The sequence below is a fragment of the Chelon labrosus genome (genome assembly GCF_963514085.1).
Source record: "Chelon labrosus genome assembly, chromosome: 15".
Classification (NCBI taxonomy): domain Eukaryota; kingdom Metazoa; phylum Chordata; class Actinopteri; order Mugiliformes; family Mugilidae; genus Chelon; species Chelon labrosus.
In genome coordinates, this window is record NC_140348.1 from 24,841,306 (window position 1) to 24,865,959 (window position 24,654).

General features: G+C 41.9%; 1 protein-coding gene across 1 annotated transcript in view; it reads right to left on the reverse strand.

The window, feature by feature from the left end:
* Positions 1-24,654, reverse strand: part of fbxw4 (F-box and WD repeat domain containing 4) — a 53,551-nt gene that overhangs the window by 17,323 nt on the left and 11,574 nt on the right. The window contains exons 6-7 of the mRNA XM_084562190.1: positions 14,406-14,471; positions 4,209-4,349 (exon numbers count right to left, since the gene is read on the reverse strand). Coding sequence (XP_084418316.1) covers positions 4,209-4,349; positions 14,406-14,471 — 207 coding nt within the window. The remainder of the gene's footprint in view (positions 1-4,208; positions 4,350-14,405; positions 14,472-24,654) is intronic.

Here is a 24,654-nt window from a genome sequence, read left to right on the forward strand (position 1 = left end):
GGTTTGGCAAATACAATGTCCTGTCTCCAGTGATGGTGAACTGTGACGGTGTATGTGTGTGTGGGACGGAGGGAGGGATGGTGGGGATGGGGGTTAAGTATTTTCTGCCAGTAGACATCAATCCTCCATTAGTGCAGCCTCATCAATAAGTGATGGAGTGACACCAGGGACAGAAAATGGAGAAACACACACACAAATCCACACTCTAATTTTAGCTAACCTCTGTGGGGGAGGTCACCCGTCGCATCCGGAAAGTGAAAAGGTGAAAAACACAAACGGTGGGCAGCTCCTAAAATGTTTGTGTGCAGCTCTCTTAAGTCGATATCGTTCATCCTATCAGTTGCGTCGAGCAGGTGTCTGATTCTATGAAGTATATGTTTATATAAACTAGGTGTTGTTTTTCTGTCTTTGATTTTAGGAAGGGACAAAAGACACTGAGCCAGAGTGAATCCATTTAGGAACTTTGTGACTGATAAAGATTTCTACCTTTGCTTAACTAACCTAGTTCATAAAAACCTTTGCACAGTACACGAGTTAGGGACGCCCCCATTGTATCGGGGCCTATCCGGGTATTGGACGGTGTCAGGCTTCAGCCAAGCCTGATCTTTTGTAGTGATTTATTTTAGATATTTTAGGTCTGAACATAAACCAAAACCACGTCCCTGTAGCATCTTCTACCTCTCCGTTGGCTAGTGTCAAAGCTGCCACAAATCCAAGCAGAAGAAGAGAAACTAAAAGAGAGGAACTGCTGTGTGGAAGAACTTGACTCTGGAGAAGGAAGTCAGTCAGACAGGAATTTGTAAATTTTGCAGTGTGGATGTTTGGTGGTAGAAGGTGGTAGTAGGAGATGATCATTCAGTACTACCAACTTGATTGGTAGAAAACAAAAAACGGAATCCGCAGAGTGGATTTCCGACAAAGGCCGCACAACAACAAACACTGAATGCTGCTTTTAAAAGAAGAGAAAAGTTTCCTGGAGACGGCGTCAAGTGAAAAACTCTTCCAGAGAGGGTTAGGGAGTTTATGGCAGCGTTGGATGACCAGAACATTTCTGGAGTAGAGAACACAAGTTTTCCTTTGAGAGAAATATTTATTAGACTGATGGGTTCTGCTTGAGGTTTCTTCCGTTTATCCCTGCCACCGTCGTCTTCAGGCTTGCTCTGAGGGTTCCAGGGTTTTAGACAGGAAGTTGTAAAGCGTCTTGAGACAATTTGTTTTGTTATTGATGCTATATAAATAAAATTGAAGTGAATTGAATCCACATGTGATCTAGCGGAATACAAGGAAGATAGGAAAAGACTTTAGGAATCTCTATGAGAGGACGGTTTGCTTATTAAAGATTGGAATGGGACTCGATTTGGCCGATACTGAATATGAGAAGATGGTTGTCTTAAAGGGGAACTACTGTTTTTTACAACCTGGACCTTATTTCTGGCATGAAATACGATTGTTTACTCACCCATATAACTTTGGTGTCATTCGGACAATATTTAGATCTGCGTATATCCATATAGCGGGAGTGAATGGGGCACCGAAACGCAGCCTCTAAAGCAACACGAAAACAATAGTCTCCTGAAATTCACATGTTGGTGTAAGTATCTAGCCTGGAAGCCAAACCAACCTCCCAACCACTATTTTTTGTTGCAGAAAGTTGGTCTGGAGTCACTCTGTTGGGAATTGTTTTTACATTACGTCTTGAATGAAACAGAGTAGGGGATATTTCTGATGTCTGCAACATAATTCATTTAATTAACATGAAATTTGTGTCACCCCAGCTCTGTGTCTTGTCAGTTTCATCGGTTCATTGTCTTTTCAATCTCTGCTACTTTTAAGTGGGAGCTGGAATCTGTGTTCCTGCATTTATACTGTGTGTTGTTGTCTAGCCGTGCAGGTAGCACAGAAAGAAAATAAAACTCCTGCTCAGCTGACAACCTCAGTCGTTTCCACAGGTCATGTTAACGTACCTTGAAAACTGAACCAAATGTTTTCATCTTTTATAGTCTGGATAAGTCTGAGCTTGATCCAAGATGGTCTGGTGGTCTGTCAAACTTTTTAGTGTCAGTCTGTCCCTTTATACATAAGCAGAGAATCAGAAAATGGTCATATTGTTCAAAGTTGTCTCTTTAGTATTAATATTATTTCTTTCATTTATGTTTACACACACTGTCAGGTATTCAGGATGTAGGATTAACTACAGACAGACAGTCCACACAGGCTACTCTATCAAATCTGACAAATCTGACTCTGTCTTTTTTATTTTTGTCTATTTATTTTTTTTTTTTTGTGATTCAGTGAGCCCCAGTCCTCAGACACCCTGACCCTCGTCGATGACCCTGGGAGTCTTTATGAATTATTGATATCTAAAGAGGGACCCCCCTCTGCCAACCTTCTCCCAAACTCCGAGAGAAGTCCCCCGAGCGATCTGCCAATCAGATCTGATTTGTTTTACTTGACTGATCCGAAAGAAACGTGGTCTGAGAAACCCCTCGAACCCCTGCTGTCCAGAATAAATGCTACTCTCTCTCCGCACATACGCACAGACAACCACCAGCATACACCCACGAGAGAGAGCAGCTGTGTTACACCGGCAGATAGATAGATAGATAGATAGATAGATAGATAGATAGATAGATAGATAGATAGATAGATAGACAGATAGACAGATAGATAGATAGATAGATAGATAGATAGATAGATAGATAGATAGATAGACAGTGTGTGTATAAGAGAGAGAGAAAGAGATAGAGTCCATGTACCTTCAAGTCTGAATTGGGTAGGCATTGATTTGTGGTACCAAATTTGAATGTGAGTGCTTAGACCCTTTGACCCATCCACTACTGTCAGAGCTCACTGGTTTGTTCTTTTTCTCTCAGGGCGACTGCTGAACTGTCATTTTTAGCCTCTCCTGACGCTCTATGTCTCTGATCTTTTCCAACCTAAGATGGCTTGTTTCGCACACAAACTCAAACATCGCACCTGCCACTTTCAGCCCAAGATGGACACTTGCATTGCGCGGCAAATATTCCACAACTCTTTGCACAGGTTTCATAAATGTATTCGTGATATTTTGCAAGACGTGCATCTGTGACATCTGTTATCGGTACCCATCCTATATACATTCTGCTGTATATGTGTCAATAATATTTTTTTTTTTTTACCCCAAGCACTTATTTTTAAATTTTTTGTTCTCTATTTTTATTTTTATTTTTTTAATTTAATTTTTTTATTATATTTATTACATTTTTTATTTTTCATTTTTTGTTCTCTATTTTAATTTAAATTTTTTAATTTTATTTTTTTATTATATTTATGACATTTTTTATTTTTCATTTTTTGTTCTCTATTTTTATTTTTATTTTTTAATTTTATTTTTTATTATATTTATGACATTTTTTATTTTTCATTTTTTGTTCTCTATTTTAATTTAAATTTTTTAATTGTATTCTTTTATTATATTTATGAAATTTTTTATTTTTCATTTTTTGTTCTCTATTTTTATTTTTATTTTTAAATTTTATTTTTTATTATATTTATTACATTTTTTATTTTTCATTTTTTGTTCTCTATTTATTTATTTTTTTTAATTTTATTTTTTATTATATTTATTACCCATACTACCTCTGCAATAACATGTAAATATATAATCCCTTTGATTCCTGTTTAAATTTGCACTTTATTCACTTTACTCCTACAGTCATGGTTATATCCTCCATGGACAGACTTGGATAGTTAACACATTTATGGCATACTTAACTTTTTTTTTTTTTTTTCAAATACTTTCTATTGTTCTATTTTTTGTTTCTTATTCCTTCAAAGTGTCCTGTTCTTGTACGTCATGCTGCTCACTTGGGCCTTAAATTGCCCCTTGGGGACAAAAAGTTTTCTGAATCTGAATCTGAATGATGTTCACTCTTAAGGGGTATGTCAACCTCTTTCATATTTTTTTTTGTGTTTTGGAGTCCGTTGCTCCTTTACCTTTGGTCTCGTGAAAAAGAGGAGGCGACATAATAAACCTATAATTCCCACCTTTTCTCCAATTTGGATGTGAATTTTCTCAAATCGAGTTCAAGCTGAGAATCTCACCTGCAACACGCACCAACAAGCACAAAAGTTCAAGCGCCTCATAATCTCTGCTAACGGTTTTAATCAGCATTCATTGTCGGACACTTGCATTAACTGTGCAAGCTTGATTAGAAACGGTGGCGTACCGTGGGCTGAGTCGAAGGTCCCACAGGCGAATGAAGGTATCATAGCCGCAGCTGAAGAGCTGGAACGGCGACTCAAACACTATATCCAACACGCCGGCGCCACGACGAAACTCTGAGCCCAGACTGCACACACACAGCGACCTGGTGGAAGAAAGAGAGGGATGAGAGAGGATGACTGAGGGAGGGAGAAAGGAACATGTTGTAATTTTTATGGTTCTGATCCATCGGCCGAGACGGCAGCTGTTACAACATTCTTCTGTGCCGCACATGATGTTTGGATACAGAGGGTGAAACTGAGATTGGATCTCAAGTGCTGGCAGGGGATGCATGTGGAGATGCATCGTAAGGCCAGGTGTGAACACAGGTACTTAAAACTGCACGGTTGTGTTTGGATTACCCAAGACGGATGCTCTGTAGCGCAAACGTATATTTTGGTATCGATACACAGTGGAAACCTGCACAAATACTTTTTGTTTCTATCGTTATAAATAATTAAGAGTAATATATGTATTATATCTCATAACAAAAAGTGTTAACTTGGACTTGGCATGTCGCCTGCGTGTCACTGAATCTGGATTAGCGATGGCTCTGAGTGTGAGAGTGAAACACACTTTTGTGCACACATGAATGAAGTTTGTGTGTACGGGCTGAGGTGGTGTGACCTTTGTGGGTGTCCGGCGAGTCTGGTCCCATGCAGCACCATGCTCTTGTGATCACAGTCCTCTGTCCTGCTCGCTCCTCAGCTCTTGATTATTGGAGAATAACTTGCCCTCAGCGGGGCAGATTATTGCAGAATAACTGTCTCTTTGTTGCCATTTAATACCCTCCATGACCGTGACTGTGTGCGACTCTCGCATGTTTGATACCTGCCTCGTAGCAACCATTTAAAAGAGGCTGCCGGCCTTGGTGACTGTGCAGCCCTAATGCGCCGACTCGTGCCCCCCCTCCCTCGCCCTGGAGCTCAATCCGCAGGTTTGGGCTGATAATCCCCTAGCCTTACCCCAGTGGGTCTTCTTTTTGGGCCAGGGCTTTCCCCACAGGGCGCCTTATTGGATGAGAGCTTTCTCATTGCCAGGGTCTCATGACTAAGCCAGGGCCAATGGGGAGTCTGTGATGAGGCTGAGTTTGTGTCTGTGTGGGGTACTTGCGGGGTAGTGACCCCTCATTTTCCCCTTACCAATAAAACCAAGGGGCTTAGCACATGCCGCACAAAAAAGAAACTCATTCAAGCCAAAGGGATGTGAGCCTGTTCATTCATAATTAATTAACACGTCTCCATCGCGGCACTGCCACTCTAACTAAAACAAGATCATCAATTCATAGCTAGAGCCTCGGAAATCATCCAAACAAGACGATTACAATCCTAAACTGAGCTGCAAAAAGCCCCAAACACCCGAATGTGTGGAGGAAAATAAAAAAGGCTAGGTTTCCATAAAATGAACCTGACATCTGCGCAGGGATCTTAAAGGCAGTAATAGCACCATGCAATGAGCTGGTGCACGGCGCAGAAACAGCAGGGATTCTCAAAATTGGTAGGTCACCGGCTTTCACGGGCCGTGTATGATTACAGGACGGTTGCACGAGCATATAATCTGTCAAAATGACTGGATCTGTTAGCGAGCAGCGGCGCAATGTTCTGAGACTGGATCTGTTAGTGAGCAGCGGCGCAATGTTCTGATCTGACCATCGTTTTTCGGTGCGTCGTGTAAAAATTATCCGAGCACGCCTGACTTGAAAGGTGTCACATGGGACGGCTCTAAAACACAGTCGACTGTCTGAGTCATCTCTACCATGACTCACGGTGTGTCCTCAAAGGGTTGTGGGGTTATGAGCTGTAAAAATCACATGGTTTGTTTCACGTTCTGTTTAAGTCGTCACGCGCAAATCAAATCCTTTAGTTTTTGGGTGGCGGGTCACGGGACTGGTATTGGCAGTAAACACAATGACATACAGTACAGAACCTACAGTCAACAGCGCCTTAGTCCATCTGTTCTTTACCTCCTCTCCTTCCTTTCTTATCTGGAGCATTATGTCTGTGAAGGTTCTCAGTCATCCAGGTCATGGTATATCCAACAAAGGTTCAAAGAAGGCAACTGGACTTGCAGAGTTTTTTGAGAAGACGTTTCACCACTCATCCGAGTAGAACTGAAGAAGCTACTCAGATGAGTGGTGAAACGTCTTCTCAAAAAACTCTACAAGGCCAGTTGCCTTCTTTGAACCTTTGTTGGATATCTGGAGCATTAGAAACTCTTCTTAGATTCTACTTAGGTTCTACTTCTTTATCCCTGACTGCCAGAGATGAACAACTCTCCCTGTGCATCTTGTTAGAAGTAAATTAAAGCCAGTTACGAAATGAAATAGGCCAGAGCCTGCAACCAAGGATCTATCTGCAATTTTTATCCAATTCAATTCAACAGATAACCTGGCAAATTCCATTAAAAGGCCAAAAACTGACGTGTATGTAGGTTTTCCGATTAAGATGCAATAAAGATGAGCCATGTACTACAAAACACCAGCTGACTTCTTTCTAGAAACCAAATTTTAATACTAAGAGGAAACCCTGAGAGTCTTGACTAACTGGAGGACTGATTTTACAAAGATAGAACGACTGGGGTTGGGTTAAATGAATACAGTATGTTGTATTAATTGCACTGACTCTGCCTTTAAATACCCTGGAGAACCCTGGAATAAGCCACAATAACATTTAAAATGTTCTGTTTTTGAATAGATTCCTGTATTTTGTCGTTTTAGTTTTCAGCATCTGAGCATCACTTTCAAAAGATAAAGATTAATTCCGTCTACTACTAACACTTATTGCCTTTACTGCAGTAACAACAATTATGCTTTCCTGTTGTGTTAGTGAGCCGCCAGCACAGGTTCACCCTGAGCCAAGAAAACCCTGTAGGACAATTACTTGAACACGTTTACCAACAGTCCCATGTCAAAAGCACAGTGAGGTTTGCACATATGAATTCAACATCACTACCTCTTACAGCAACAACAACTCAAATTCACCACAAATGAGTAAAGCAAAGTGTCGTTTTGAACAAATGCAAGGAACAGATAAAGACAGAGCACTGCTAGAGTTTTTTCTGTGGATGCAGGTATAGACCAGGAACTGGAGGTAGGAACAGATTAGTTTACTGCTCAGTAAAAAGAGCGTATTGCACTTACACCTGCATACACAAACAGTTTGATTTGGCACAATGGTTTCTTTATGCCGTTTGCATTCGCTTGTATAAAACAGCACTAGTGGATAACATTACAATACCAACAAAGACTGAAATTTCCATTTCAAATCAAATGACTCCTCATACTAGTCCTATTCATCAAGGACGTCACTGTCAATTCTCTGCTGTTACGAACGCTTAAGCCGTGAATGACCAGCCACTACACACTTCCCCTCGCCGTTACGTCCACAACTCAACGGCTTACTGCTTCAGCTTTGAACTGATGTACTTACCCTGGTTGTGCACACAGTTCTCCTGTTCGAGCGAGGGATTACTAGTTACAAGCAAGTGTGCTCACTTTCAGTCTGACCTACAGATGAAGTGGATTAGATGTTATAGCAGTTTAATGAGTACTTTTTATTCTTAACTACCTTTTTTTTCATTGTTAGTTTTAGTTAAATCGACTATAAATCACCACGAATACGATGTGTCCAAAACAAGAAGATAAAATATGCGTGCCGTGGCGTGCTGGAAAGAAAACGTGCTACTGTTTTAAAGCCACTTGTGGACTTAATGAGAGTCTGATGTAACGAAACGCCATTAAAATGACAAAGAATCACATGGAAATCATCGGTTTTTGAGATAAATAATTCTGTTCCTTGAGAATGAAGCAGTCTGAGGTCCAGTGTGGCAGCTACTTTGTGAGATGGGTAGCCCGGTGGCCTTAGGGGGCGCAGACTTAGTGATTGTTATGAAGGGGCTACCGGCTGTGTGACACACAGGGTCTAAGTCCTGATTTAAGCCTGTCTGGCCTCACTGCAGGAGTCAGGTTGGCTTTAGGGGCCACACACACACAAGTTGTGAAAGGAATCATTAATGAATTGACAATGTTAAAAAAAAATAGAATAAGCTAAGGGGCATTATCCTTTAGTGTGGGGGCAGCTAAAGAAAAGCAGTGTGTGTGTGTGTGTGCGTGTGTTTTTGTGACACAAGTGGTTGGGGGCTCTTGTAAAGTTAAGTCTGAGCTCTAAACAGGAGCCTGGGGATGCACTGGGAAACAGGTCCTCTTGTCAAAAGCCACGAGACAGGTAGAGAAAAGGAGCCCCGCTGAGGTTTTTACTCACTAAAACTAACAAAGGGGAGCCGCGCAACCCGCTGCAAGTCCACCCAATTTACCCTGCACCTTTGAGCTCTCTGCAGCTACAACTGCAGCAGGAATATGAGCTTTCCTGGCAGAGACAGTGGAAGGGAGGGGAGGGGGGGGGGGGGTGCTGGCCTCTGGGACCCATTGAGAATGAATGACCACCTTCAAAATGTCACATACACGCATGCACTGCAAAGACAATATGGCGGCAATTTGTATAACAGAGCGTCCACCCGATGCAGACATTTAACCCCGCTCCTTTCAGAGGCAGGTATGTGAGGAATCCTAGCCCGGGCCATTTGATTGTAAAAAAGGAGGGCTCCCTTTCTGAAGGAACAGAGGGGAATGTTGGGAGTTGGGAGCGATGGCCGGGGTACTTTCTCTTTGATGCTTTTTCCCCCTCTGTGTTTAGCCATGAGCGAAGACAGTGTGAAAAGTTGGGGTGCTTCTCGGATGGCGCCCTTTGTGTGGGATCCTCCTCTATATGGGTGATCATAAGACTTCTTTGTCCCGCCGAGACGGAGGAAAAAGAAAGAATTAATTGCAACGGAGGGGAAAAGGGAGAAAGTGTTAAATGAAATTAAAATCAAAGAGCTCAATGGGAGCCTGGGCTTTATGACCCCGTTTCTCAGCCTGTTTGCCTAAAACTACCAAGAGACAGTGAAGCACAGAATGATGAAAGAAAACTCACAACCAATGCAGACTGTGATAAAAACAGATATATTTTATTTTAAATAAAAAACGTTCTAATCAAGAATTGTCAAATGTATTTCTCCAAGAGAAATAGCTAGTTCAGCACGTTGTTGTCAAGTCATCTGCTTAAAATGGTGAAATAACAAGTAGACCCGACTTTAGTTGTTGTACAGCCACTGAATTTGGAAAACAAGTAGTTTATATACATATGTAATGACTAGATCATGTTGTGGTTGCAGTTCTGGCCAGACTTTAAGCAGGACTTACCTGCTGTGGAAAACTAGCCCTTTATCTGGAATCAACCCGGTTTCGGTTGAAAAATGCCCCATAATGTCACCAGACACATATTCTGATAAGAATTTAGTCTGGTCACACCCGGCTAGAGGAAAACATTTAACGATTCGGAATCTAAGGATTGAACCTTTCACTGAAAATGCAGTTTGTGCAAAGAATCTAATCCTGAAGTTTCCATCAGATATATTGTTCATGAAATCTGGTTATCAAAGTAGAAGTGTCGCCAGCGGCACGTTTGCGCTACCCGAAAAACTCCAACGGTTTCTGAAAGCTGAGACGTTGCACTTTACAGCCAATATGGTGTCATTACGGTAATTTCACCCGCGCCTCTCCCTGAAGGTTACTGCTTTATTGTAACGTGCAGTAAATTGAAAATAGCTGCTAGACAGTAAAAGATCCAGGTATTACAGAAAAATGTTCAAACGCATTAACTCACAGGACATTTTCTGACCTTTATATTATCAAAATAAGCAAATAAGAGATTTTGAGGGTTAAGGCTCTTTTAGAGTACTGCGGGACATAGATGCTGTAACCTACGTACGTAGCCTACGCAGGTGCGAGCCATTTATATTTGTGCGCTCGTCAGTCTGGCTTGCTCTGTAAAAACACCACCCAAACACTAGTTGGCGCTGTGTCTTTTTTTTTTTTGCCATTCGGGTTAATTTTTGTTTTTACTTCCTGCTTCACTTTAAACAATGGCGACTGAAACATTTGCAGAAATTTCGCCGAAGACGAGTCGTACAACTATTTGTATCTCCGAACCTCCTCAGGTAACCTTTCCTCGACATGTTCCATCTTTACTGATCCAAAACAATCAACCTGAAAATTGCGGAGATGGTGAAGCAGCCGGAAATACTAAAGTGGAAACACGCTACTACCAAGCGAACCAATCGCAGCTCTTGCGGTCTGCGATCCTGAGGCACATTTCTGGGGAGGTGTACGTCAGTTACGGTGCTAGGGTCTGCTTAGGGTCTGGGCTGTCGCGTATAGCTTCCGCTTCACGCAGAAGTCAAATCCGCCTATTAGGTGTTAAAAGTATTAAAAATAGAAGGAGTGAGTGGTGGAGACTCTAAAATGCAAGTGCAAAGTTCATTTTATTGTTGATAAAAGCTAATTAGGGTCTGTTACAGGCCTCTAATAACAGACATCTAAAAATTGCACTCCTTGAAACCCAAGATCTGATAAGACCTTTGTCCGTCCTTCAACCTTTAGGCATCTCTCACAGTGCCACCCCTATTTACCACAGAGACAGAGGAAGTGGCTGCTGGAATCCTTCCTGGATGCTTGCTTGCGGTCTCCCTTTTCTGTGATCTGGCTGCGGCGGCAGCTGTTTTGCTGGCTGTTGGTGGTGCTGCAGGTGTAACAGTGTCTTGTTTATGTTTTGGCTGAGATGAATCTTGAATCAAACGCGGCGCTGTGCTAATGCATCGGGCTGGAGGCTGATGCTGGTGGGCGCTGCGGTGGAACTACAGGTGAGCCAGTGTGATCAAGTTACTGCACGTCCCATTGGGGGACATTAGTGTCTGAATGGCAACGAGATTCTGTAGCCGGTGAGACCAAAACCAGAGGAGGGAAGGCTTTTACAGCAGGATACTGGTGAGAATGGGATCATGGAAGTTATAAATGATCTCTCGTTATTACTGATAACTTCTTAATGTAGTCCTTGGCTCTCCTTAACAGCCTTTAGAGCTAAAGATGGAATGGAACTGAGGTGATAAACCCTTAAAAACACTTAAACAAAAGACTAACATCCAAAAAATGTTGTTGTGTTTGTATGAGACAGCAGTGTGGGCTCAGATTAAAGCGGTACTTCAAACTTTATAGCAACAGAAACACATGAACAATGCGCCCTGATCGCCCTCACCCTGCACCCATCTGACCACACAGCCACACACAGGCCCGGCGTTCAGCTCCCGGCTCTATCAGACGGAAAATCACAGCAGGAGATGAGTGCACTCGTCTCGTCTGCCACACTCTCAAGGTGCTCGTATTCACCGGGGATCACAATATGTGAGGAGGATGACGGCAGCAAACCCTCAGGCTCTCAACCGAGATTAGAATCTGCCATTAATATTTGGACGAGAGACAACTTTTTAAAGAAAGACTGAGATGAGACGTGAACTTCTTTAGATGGGCCCAGCACCAGGTATGATACAGTTTGATAGTAGGAACTTTAAAGTAATAAGTTGCTTGTTCAATTCCGAGAGACAGGTGGTGGGGCTTAAATGGGGACATCTGTGGGTGGTGCTCCTCAGAAGATCACAGATACTAACCTGTAGTTGTTTAAATCCCATATTCTTGCTCCAATGAATGGTTATCTAGCAGCCCATTAAATGTCCAGAGTCTCCAGTCTCAAGGTGCGACGAAAGTTCTCGGGACAGAAGTTAAGACTGCGTTGTAAGTTGATGTCAGATCATGTCTCAGTCCACCTTCCCTGTTCAGATATGGGTAACCCCAGTTACAGGCAGAAATTTGTTCTCGCTCCTAGGGCTCTAGCAACCCTCGTTTGGGCGTTCTTGCAGCTTGTTCTCAACGCATCAACCAGGCAGAACTTGGAAGTGGGTGTGGTTAATGCGGAAAAGCAGAAATGCTAGCGGCCCGTTAATCTCTCCCGGGTAGAGATCGGCATGCTGAATGAACGGCGTGATCTGACGAACACGGTCGTCAAAGCGACTGGCCGACATCCGATAATAATAAGAAAAGTGCCTCTCGTCGTTTGTCTCCCACAATGCTTAGCGCGTGTGACGTACGCTGCAGTGGGAGGGGCCTATGAAGACTTCCCCAGAGTTTCTCCCGTGAAGTATAATTGACATGGGCAGAACGAACTTTGTTCTTGTTCTCGCAGCCCTAGGAGCGAGAACAAATTTCTCCCTCTTCGTATGTAACAAGCTTAAGAAGAGACTTTTGAGGAAGTGACTGAAAGCTCAAATTTAAGGTAAAATTGTTGCATACTCTTGCTTTAAGCTACTCAAATCAAGATTTGAAAATGATTCTTCAGTGAAAGATTTACATTTTCAACACTTTGCATTAAATATATCCTTAAACTAACGTAACCAAGATTATTAACTGTATTCCCTGCTCTCCTTAGATTATCTTCTTAATTTCCAGGGTGTCCTTTTTCCATCATTTGGACTTAGCCCGTTACACTGTGACGACTAACCGTGTCATTTTCCCCTCGCCACCTGCAACCTTCACAGCCTGCCCACTCATCCCTGTGTGTCTCCCGTCTTCTCCCCCCGCTCAGATTTCTCGACCACTTGCGAACAGGAAACAGTGGTTTGCGTCCGGCCCCTGTGTGTTGCGTCGCGTCGGCTTGTTTTTCATTGGCTCAGGTAAAGCTGGGAATTACAGCAGCATTGTCGGGGATGTATCAGGTTTAAGCCTCGCATTTCAAAGACAGGAATTTTCTCAGAGGCCCCTTGCTTTGGACCGCTCCTTCCTCCTAGTGTGGTCTGTGGTGTTTTCCAACGTGTGCCTCGTTACCACACAGGGCGCCACCGTTACTGTATTCATGCAGATTAATTTTAAATAGAAAATTTACACCAGCAGATGCCTTCTAAGAATGATAATCTGGCATACCAGGTGTACAAGAGGACACTGTTTGGTGGTGGAGCTTGTACGTAAGCAATAACCAATAATAAAAGTGGGTTTGATCCACAATGCACCCGTCTGCTCAGTTACAGGTCTACAATGTAAACTGACAAGGTGTGAAAAAAAAAAACTGAGCTGCATGCACCATCTGTCTCTCCTCCTCCTCCTCCTCCTGTTGCTATCCTCGTTATGCACTGGGATTGGTGCAGGCCTGCACTGCACAGGAGTGCTACTGTAGGCTGCGCAATCAATTGAACTGCGCGGTTAACTAGCACTAATGCGACACGTCTGCTTCTTCTGATGGTTTCAGGACCGTAAACCTGTTCAGAGGACTACAGTGAACTTCCTACTGGACCTGATGTATCAGTTATTACCTGCTAGATAAACATGACTGGGATTAAATGTATATTTGTTGTTACCATATTTACTTAATTCCCAACATGATTGTAATCTGCTATGCCATGCAGCAGTTAACATCTTGTAGTCTAGTGGATTACAGAGTCAGTACTCAAGGGCTGGAGCTACATTACCGTCAAATATATAATTTAAATACTATTTGTTTCTGGTAATAGCTCTTTAAGCATTTCATCCAAGAATTATGACAAGCTCAGCATTGCTGATTTAAACCTTTTCCTTTTTCCTTCTCGACTCTCATCAACCCTACCACTGCCTCCATAACCCTTAGGCCCTTTTATTTTAAATCACACACTGAACCAGAGCTCTACAAAATATTAAAAACACTAACCATACTTCACATAGTAGAGGAAGTCTGCAAAAAAAAAAAGTTTTTTGAAAAGGATTCACATATAAAGAAAATAACTGCAGACATGCCACAGCAATAGTATGACTTGTAGTTTAACTGTAGCCAGTGATACATGACGTCCAATTTAGTGGACACTTACGTGATGCTACCGTCTTTTTAACCTGCAAAGTTCACCTTTTATGCAAGGACCGACAAACTCTGCAAGCCTGGAGTCCGTTTTTGAGAATTTCTTTCAGTACTTGCATCGACTGGCCAGCGTGAGGCAGTGTAAGGGATGACGCACAACCTGTTGCATGCATATTAAAGATAATGGCTTTTGAATAACTGTGCAATGTAGTGACCACCATGCATGCGTTTAAGTGTTAAAAGTTTTGACATTTAAATTGAGCCCAGCCATCTCTTTATCACTATTTAACGAAAGCTCTATTGAACTGTAACTTTCACCATCGTCCAAACGCCCGGCAGGACAAAAACATCCGCAGCGAACATTATTTTGATTCAGCGCCATGGCACACAAACGTGAAAGCAGCTTCCTGACTCACCGTTCAACGTCCCAGATGCTGAGAGGGGAGAAGTTCTCGCAGCACGCGGTTCCTGTTGCGAAGGAGCTGCGCAGAGAGGGACAGAGAGAACATATAGACATCAATTAAAATGCATTTAAATCAGCTGAATTAAAACTAGAAGCAGTTGGATATTATTTCAGCGACTTATTCATATCTCAGGCAGCAGAAAGTGACAAGATCTGACAAATCGGTGCATCAGAGTTGCCACAATTCGCGGTGTGAAAGAAACCAAGTGACATGGGATATAGAAGATGAACGGCAGCCATGAAAAAACAAGAAACAGACGGAGGTGTTTGGGTTTGACTGCCACAGAGTCCGCAATATTCAATTTAAAGTTATATAAAAAGGCATCGACACAGATTCAGGGGAGCATTTGACCTTGTCGTAGGACTTTGCTAAGTATTACAAAAGCAAATAACCAGATTCTCTTTAGTGTTACAGCTCACACACACACATGCACCAACCCCAGCCCTTGTCCCTGCCTCCATTCACCAACCATTGTTTCCCGGCAGAAGAAAAGAGGCGAAAACTACAACATTCGTGATCCTTTGATTGGAGTGGCAGGTTGGAATTAGCAGCCTAGGTATGCACGGTGAATGCCGTGCCTGTGGAGAGGTGGGGGGAGCAGTCAAAGGAGAGGGGAGGAGCGCTGTGGGAGAGGGCTGACGGGGTGTGTTTGGGTGTTAGAAGCTATGGCGAGCGCGGGGTGGTGACCAGGGGTGCCGGTGGTATGTGGGCTTCTGCTGGGCTGGGCCCGAGTCTCGGGGGCTTAGTGCCCTCCTATAGGGTTGACAGACAGGCCCGCCTTTAACACACAGAGAGGTAGTTACTGACAAATGCTGTTGCCTGGATTAGAATACTGTAAATAGAGGTGCAGAGGCTGGCGCTGGATTTATAAAGTATAACAGGTCTCCGTCAAAAGGAAAACGCTTATATTCAAATACTAAAATTATAGTTTAAGGGTGTCCATCTAAAATTTAAAGTCACGTCGGTTATATTTGTGCAGGTGGTTGGTAAGCTCTGCAGGAAAAAATACACAGTGACAAATCTCTAAAGCCAGTGACCATAACACAACATACTATTATCCTTATATGTAATTTTAGGTGCAAAGAAACCGAATATTTTAACTTTCGTTCCAGTTCACGAAACAACTGATACAATATTCACTTCATGTTCGCAGGGCAATCGAGACAAATTCTGACACGTCAACACAGCTTCCTACAAACTGTTTTGTGATTGGTCATAATTTTGCAGGAAAATTTTAGGAAATCAGGAAATAATCAACTAATAATTAATGTATTAAACGACTAAAATTATAGTTTGATGATGTCCATCTAACATTTAAAGTCATATCTGTTATATTTGTGCAGGTGGTTGGGAAGCTCTGCAGGCAAAATGTACACAGTGACACATCTGAAGCCAGTGGCCATAATACAACATAGCATTGTCCTAATATTTAATTTACCGTGCAATAAAATGAAAACATTTAGCATAAAAAAAAACTTGCCTTCGCACCTATATTTTGTTCCGATTCAGCGAGCATTTGATAGAATAATAATTAAAATGGCGCATTGAAACTTGGTTCAAATGTCCTCAACACTGCTGCCTGCAAACTGTTTTGTGATTGGTCATAATTTTTCAGGAAAAAATGGATTTCAAGAATCAGGAAATAATAAAATCACAAATGGAGTGATTTCAGCAGCGAGTAGAGTCACTGGCATTTACTGATGTTCTGTGGTTCATGCACTAAACAATAAAAAGTCTAAATCAAAGGAAAAACATTTACACTCGGATTTATCATCATTATCATTTATCATTAACTGATGCAGGTGGTAGGGCAGCTCTGCAGGGAAAATTTAATTATTTTAATTTTGACTCCTCTGATCCAGTGAGCCCACTGACCACAATTAAAACATAGTATCTGGATTATATTCAATCTTTAAGATGTGCCGCCCATCGGCCAACTACTGAAATCTATGAGTACTATGCCAGATGAAAATAAAAGGATATTGATGCTAACAGACTCAAGAATAAAATGTCTAATTAAAAAAAGGTTAATTTATAGTGGAATTATGAACGTAATAAAAGGCCGGTAAGAATGAAATCCAAAACCTATTCTGATTAAATGAAATGAAACTCTGAAAAGCAACAAATGCTAATTTATAGCATAGGCTAAGATCCCAAACAGTTTTATTAATGGAAAACAAAAATCTATTTCCGTAACCCTACACTAACAGTGGAGACTCGTTCTAGACAGAAATAAAAATGAATTCAAAGACACTATTTTAAACCCTTAAGGTTAATTTCTTTATAAACTGACAATAGTGCTAACAAGTGGCTTGCAGCCTGCAGATAAAACAGATAACCAGGTTGTTTACGGCTACAAGAGGATTCCTGACATTGTTCCAGGGACTGACTGTATGCAGTCAAACCACAAGCCATACTTATGTTGACCCCAAGGTTAACTCCCTGCCTGTAAACCACAGCCAAGGAAAGGAAATCATTAGCTCCAGCTGTGGTGGAGCATAGGTTAGGAGACCTGTCAGGCTCTGACATTGTACTTTCATTTAACTACTTAAACAAGACAATTAGTGCTGCTGTCTTCTTGTCACGCCGTATGTTTTACTTGACTAAAGGCTCATTTAAGGTACTGCGGGACATGGACGCCATAGCCCACGCACGTAGCCAACGCCGGTGTGAGCCATTTCTACTTGTGCGCTCATCAGTCTGGCTCGCTCTGTCAAAACGCCACCTAAACACTAGTCGGCGCTGTGTCTATTTTTGATAATCAGGTTAATTTTTGTTTCTACTTCCTGGTTCACTTTCAAAAACGACAACTGAACCTTTCCGAAATTTCACCGAACATCTCATACAAATGTTTGTGTCTCTGAACCTCCTCATTTAAACTTTCCTCCATGTGTTCCATCTTTATTGATGCAGAACAATCAATTATAAAATTGCAGAGATGGAGAAACAGCTGGAAAGTGGAAACACGCTACTACCAATCACAACTCTTGTGGTCTGCGTCGGTGCGGGGCGTAGTTACATTTCTGGGAAGGTGCACGTCAGGCTACGGCGTTAGAGTCTGCGTACGCTCTGCACTGTTGATGCAGCTAAAGTCTAAACGGCCTATAACAGCTTTCCTTGTCTACTACGTGTTAAAGCTGGTCCCTCTGAGCCACAGAAAATGAATTAGGAATTTTCATTCATTCATTCACCGTGTTTTAGTCTCAGCTGAAGGTTAAAACAATAAAGGAAATTTACACAGTGGAACAAATCCAAATACTGGCCACTTTAAGCATCACCAAAGCTATGTGTTCTTAAATTTTAGACGTTTGTTTGGTTTATTTATTCCAACAACTCCAAAATGATAAAAAAGAAGTCCAAACTTGTGGGAAGTGAGTCCTCCCACTGAGGACTTAGTTTGTGTGACCCTGCCACACAGGCCTTTAGATAATATAGCCAGCTGATGAGGTTACCCAAACGGCAGCAGAGACCCAGCAAGTATGCTGCTAATGATGAGAGCTGGGGAGAGAGAGGGGGGAGGCGCTGATTGGGAGGGAGGAGGGTGATTGTTTGGTGAGAGATATGACTGTGTGTGTTTGGGGGGACACCTGCTCCGCATTAGGCAAGAGAGGCTCTGACCTTCCAGCTATAATATCAGTGCAGGCTCTGACCCCGGATCAGACCTGTTTGCCACTTCATAGGGATGAGGGAGCTAGGAGAGATGAGGGGGGAGTCTTTCTTTTATTGTATGGATTTGTACCCCACCCTTCCTCTGGCAGCACCGCGGCCCAGTGAGGGGTGAGTAATGTGAGTAATGGAGAGTAATAGGGTCCAGATAGTGAGTGTGACTGTAACCCTATTGTATCCTGTGTCAGCGGGGTCAGAGGTCACGCAGCGCGCAAACTGGTCCGGGCCCTGCCCGACCCATTTGGGCCATAAATGAGTTTACCCAACACTAATTACTGGGGGGCTGCCGATGGGCCACGCTGCCTAACGGGCCTGACAGCTGCCTCTATGCCTCATTTAGATGTCCTCACCCCCCCCACCACAACAACCCTGTGCTGTCCTGCCGCCCCTCTGACCTCTTCCCCCAACATACATACGCACACCCCGCTCTTCATGACGGTACATGTGCGTGGTAATGCTAACTGCATCCCTCGGTCACAGCTCGGTTTGGGACGGTCTGGTTTGCTGCAGGACGTTTTTATGCAACAGTCGTTTTTGCAGAGCTCATCTGAATCTGATCACGTGACGCATGTAAGACACCTAAACACTTTAGAGGTGCTTAAAATGGACAGCTAAATATTGTTCAAACTAGGGATACACCACATTTACATTTGAGTACTTGCTGATACTGAGTACTATACGAGTACGTCTCTGTAATAATGCCATTAAACATCTTACAATTACTTTGAAATTGTATTTTATTTTCATCAGCTATTGTTTATTCTGTGACTACAGCTGTAACTTGATGTTACCCACGTCTGAGTATTCAATTACACATTGCAGTCTTTGGTCAGAAATCTCAGAAGCACAATCACAGCAGGAATGATGCATGGTATGCTCCAGAGTCGAGCACAGTATCAGACAGATTCCAGACACTGGTATCGGTGCATCTCTAGTTTAAACGCTCAGCAGAAATATTTAGGGATGTACCGAAAATTTTCGTCTGAAACAAAACGGCCGAAACAGGATGTTGTGATGATGCAAGCAACAACCATAGCAATTTTCGGCTGAAAATGGCCCGAAAGTACATTTTCGGACGAAAATTTTCGGTGCATCCCTAGAAATATTCATTCATTCATTCATTCATCTTCTGTGACCTCTTGTCCTGTGAAGCTCGAGCCTATCCCAGCTGTCATTGGGGCGAGAGGTGGGGTCCACCCTGGACAGGTCTCCAGTCTATCACAGGGCTAACACAGAGAGACAGACAACCATTCACACTCACACCTACGGCCAATTTAGAATCACCAATGAACCTAACCAGCATGTCTTTGGACGGTGGGTGGAAGCTGGAGTACCTGGAGAGAAGTTGATCTGGAGTCTGATTAACCTCCAGCAAAGATCTAATTGTCTGGGCGAGGCTTTATGAGGTGATGATGAGAGAAGATGTAGTCATACATGTCATCCGAGCGCCATGGAGTTGAATTTGTTCACAACAAAGTGGCTCTGATTGGTTGTAGGACTATCCAACTGCGTGCAGAGCTAGTTTTTTGAAACACGTATTTTGTTGTGACTCATACTGACACCCAGATCTCTTACTGTGAGTAACTTTGTCAAGCTTTTATAGATTTATCCCGTCTATTTGGTCTCAGATGCGGCTCCTTGTGGATGATTTCCAGTTTTGCGTCTGTGCAGCTGCACAATTGTGCTTTGACTCTCCGTCACGTCACGTTATAATTATACACCATACACCTGCCAAATTTAAAAGGCGTCCTCAAAATCTGAACATGTGTCTTCTGAACCTGGCCCTGAATGACAAGTGAATTAATTTTTGTCTTGGGTGAGGGTAGATAAATCTTCTATTAAGAAGACATAAGGCAAACAAAAACTAAGTCAGTATTTATCTCAGCCTCTGCCCCTTGGACCAATTACACATGAATGCAAGAGAACAGCCCACATCCCCGCTATGGGAATGTGGAGGCATTTGGCTCTGGACTCCAGGGGCGGTTTAGCTTTGCCCCCATCGCCTGCCCCCCTCCCCTCCCCTCCCACCCCGACCCCTCCCCACCGCCCATCAGAAAGAGGGTTGTTAATTTGTTGCGCTTGACCCCGGGCTTTGTGCCTGACGTGTATCTAGTTTGTAAAAAAAAGTGCTTTTATCTAGCTTCTAAATATGTCTGGGCTCAAAGGGTTATGATGCTTTTATATTGGTCATGGAGGGAGACAATGGCCAGAGGGTGCATGCGCTGACCTCCACCTCTCCTACACACACTCCCTTTCTCTCTTTCACTCCCAGCCCCGTCTCCCTTGCTCCCTCTAGCCCTTTACACACCGATATGCATGGGCAAACATTTGCATGTGCACAAACATGCACTTTCTCTCTCTCTCTCTCTCTCTCACACACACAAATTCACACTGTTATGCATGGACACACACACACACACAGACACACACACACACACACACGCCCGGGCCCTGTTGTCCCATCTCCACCTCCTGTGGCCCTTTTGGCTTCTGTTTGTGTTTCTTGTGTGTAGGGTCACCAGGACATTCCTCAGCCGGCCCCTCAGCTCTGTTCAACCGGCTGGAACCCAACACAACCGTCGGCACTGGACGCGCAACCCAGACGCCCAGAAACACCGTTTATATACCGGTAATTTGGAACAGAAAATATAATTTAGGAGGAATATAACATAGTTTTTTTTTTTGTTTTTTTTTTAACACCAAAACCGTAATCTTGCAGTAAAATATCAATTTTGTAGTGACGACAGCTTTACTAAACATCTATATTTAGACACAGACAGCTGCGGAGTAGGGTTGGTAAAAATATCGGTGATCCAGGTCATATAAAAAAAAAAAGGTGAAACGAGGGCAGGTGGGCAAGAAGTGGGATGAAACGTCTTCAAAAAACCCTTCGAGTCCAGATTGGAGATGGCTCGAGAAAGATTGTCATCACTTTAACACAGAAAATGTGCAGAGTGAAGATTTAATCACGTCAGAAAATGGGGAAGAGGTAAACGGGATCTCACCCGTCCCATTTCTGTGGGGACTCCATTCACAGTGCCTAGCTTCAGTAAGTGTTACCCTCCTCCACATGTGTCTATCTGCTCCTACTGATCCTGGTCATTTCTGCAGCAGGTGTTTTTGAAGGTCCTTTTTTTGGAACCACCAACCGGTGCAGTGTTGTGGACTTAGGGGTACAGCATCTTGCCCTGAGGTGGCCCAGCATAACTAATGTTAACTAATGGTGTTCAACGGCGACTTTGTCACTAGTAGTAGTAGCGTGGTGACATTCTCCACAGAAGAGACCAATACCAATACCAATCTTTCATTCTGTAACCGCTTACAGGTACAGAAGATGAAGGGTCACTGGGCTGGAGCCTATCCCAGCTGTCATTGGACGGGTGAGAGGCGGGGTACACCCAGGACAGGTCTCCAGTCTATCACAGGGCTAACACAGAGAGACACTCACACCTACGACCAATCTAGAATCACCAATGAACCTAACCAGCATGTCTTTGGACGGTGGGAGGAAGCTGGAGAACCTGGAGAGAACCCACGCAGACACAAGGAGAACATACAAACTCCACACAGAAAGGAACCAGTCGGCCTGGATTAGAACCCAGAACCAGTGCTAACCACCATGCACAATGCACCGTGCGACCGGATTAAGTCTATAATATAATGAAGAGATGGTAGCAACAGGTCTAACCCTCTAAACCTTTTTGGAATATATTTTAGTCCTTGGTGCCGTCTCCAGGAAACTTTTCTCCTCAGTATTGATGATGATCTCCTACAACCACCTCCCCAAACATCCACATTGTACAATTTATAAATTCCTGTCTGACTGATTTCATTCTCCAGAGTAAAGTTTTTCCACACAGCAGATATGTTTAGTCGCGTGATTTTGGTTTGCTCTTCTTCTACTTCAATTTTTGGCAGCTTTGACGCAATCAACTAAGAACTTTTGATGCTGCAGATGTAATTTTGGTTTATGGCAAAATAAATAACTACAAAAGATCGGGACATCCCTACATTTTAAGGTTTTACCAAGTACGAAGTGGTTTACAAATACGACCAAGTAGATGAAGTTATAAAAATACCACGGCTGATGCCACGTGTATCAACATGAGCAGAGTCCGAATCATATAAGATGTTACCACTATAGAGTCAGCTCACATTTAAAACACAGACTGGTTAAGATGAACTGAAAACATATTTCTTTATAGTGTTTATCAAGTGATATTAAAAGTAATATTAATTATTAGTAGTATTACAAGTATTTTTTCAGTCACTATGTTATATCAAATATCTAAGACTCTTAAATAAAATGCATTAAAGATATATGTAATTCTAATAAACATTAAAATGATATCATATATATTTATGAGATTGTCATTATCAAAATATAACCATGGAAACAATTTGTATTTTATGGTGGACTGACCTTCACAATTATATTTACACAAAAAATATTATCTCTGCATTTTTAACCATTTTTTTGTAACCCACACTTTCTTGATCTCCTGATTGACGGGTTAATGTTTACTAAATAATTAATAATTAAAACCATTCTAATGTGTTATTTCTCTGTTTAACCCAAATCACTGCTAAACTATCTGAACTTAATTATTTTAAAGATGCAATTCATTAAAAGGTTTAGAAAGATTATTTTTTTGTGTTTGTTCTTTAGAAAAATAAACTATTTCAAACAAATGAGAAAGTCCTACAGTGGTTTTCTTTTTTCTGGTGTGAGTCAGTCTCTGTGACAGAGTGTTTCTATGGCCGGGGGGTCAGCGAAGAGCGCGACTGACATGTTTTAAATTAGGATCCACCAGAAGCAGAGCTTCAGTGATCACAGGACATTCTCCTGCTCAAAATGTGGTGGGAGTGACACTCATTAGGGTTATGTGCTGTATGAATAACACGGCCGCCGCTACACAACACACACTCCCACGCTGTTAGGGCTCCACTGGATCAATTCACACGTCCAAACTCTGTGTGTGAAGCGTTTTTTTTCCCCCCTTAATAATTTAAAATAAAATATCTCACCTAACTAAATATACTTATTAAACAAATGGAAAAGGTAACTAATCGCAACTCATAATTAAACATTTTAAAGACAATTTGCAACAAAAAATACATTTGCGCTTGAAAATAATTTAAAATCTGATAATTTAGTATTTATTCAAGTAATTTATATAAAAACATCAAACATATAGTTACAGCTTGTCCACTGTGATAATCTTATATAATTTTGCATATAAAATGTTTAAAACTGAGTACTGGCCTCTAATAATAAACTAATAATCTTTTTAACGTTTTAAAGATGTGACTTTGGGCTCTGAGAGTTTGCAATGATAACGTTTTATTATTTTCTTTTTAAAACTGCGATAAACTGCTTTTAAAAGCATACAACCGATTTATATGTGTCCTCAGTTTACACCACCACCACCACTACACAACATACACACTCCCACGCTGTTAGGGCTCCACTGGATCAATTAACGCATGAAAAGATTTTGCGTAAGGTGTTTTCTTTTTCTTTAAAAATTCAAAATAAAATATCTGACTTTACTAGATATACAAATTAAACACATTGCAGAAATCTATGAGCATGAAAAGGTAACTAATCACACCTCAGGAACAACTTTTTAAAGACTTTCACTGTTAGTCAAGTTTTGGAAAATAAAATCTGATAGTTTCATAGTTTTATTTTAAACCCTTGTATTATCTTCCCATTGACCATGCATACTTCTAATAAAAGTTGGAAGTTGCAAGACTGATTGTGACTATTTATAAAGCCTCAAATATAATGTGGTACACATTTTTAACCAACTTCTTTTCAACGTATTACTATATATTCCAACGCTTCTTCTGTCATGGGGATTAAACTACATTTATATCAAATTGTGTGACATGAAAACATTTGAAGAGAGGAAGTCATTTTATACGAAAACCTCAAACAAACAGTTACAGCTGATCCACTGTGACAATCTTATATAATTTTGCACGTTTTTAAGCTTTAAACTGATAATCTCAAGGTTTAAAGATGTGACTTTGGGCTCTGAGAATTTGTAATGATGAGTCCAATTGTGATAAACTGTTTTTAGAAAGCATATACGTACACATTCAATGACGGATTTACAACACACTATATATCGTTGTAATCCGCTGTAAGGACATTCTATGTGCCCACTAATGTATTTGTTGCAACTCTAACTACTCTGCTTGCATATCAACCTCATCTTATTGGTGCAGGAGCTCTTAATAAACAGACTACATTAATAAACACTTTAGATCTGGTAATCACTGCATTGCTGACTCTTACTGATGGTTGCGTTCGTTTTATGTTCTGCACAGCGTGGCTGAACGCTCAGGCTCGCTGACCAGAGGTGGCACATCTCACTTTGTGTTTTTTTTGCATATTTTTTTCTTTCCTTTTGATGCATGCACCTGGTCTGTACTTGCATCTTCTGTTACAAATCTCAACGACAAGACAAAATCTACACTTTCCAAAACTGTGCAGGTTTGTTGCCGTTAAAAGCACAGGTGTGCA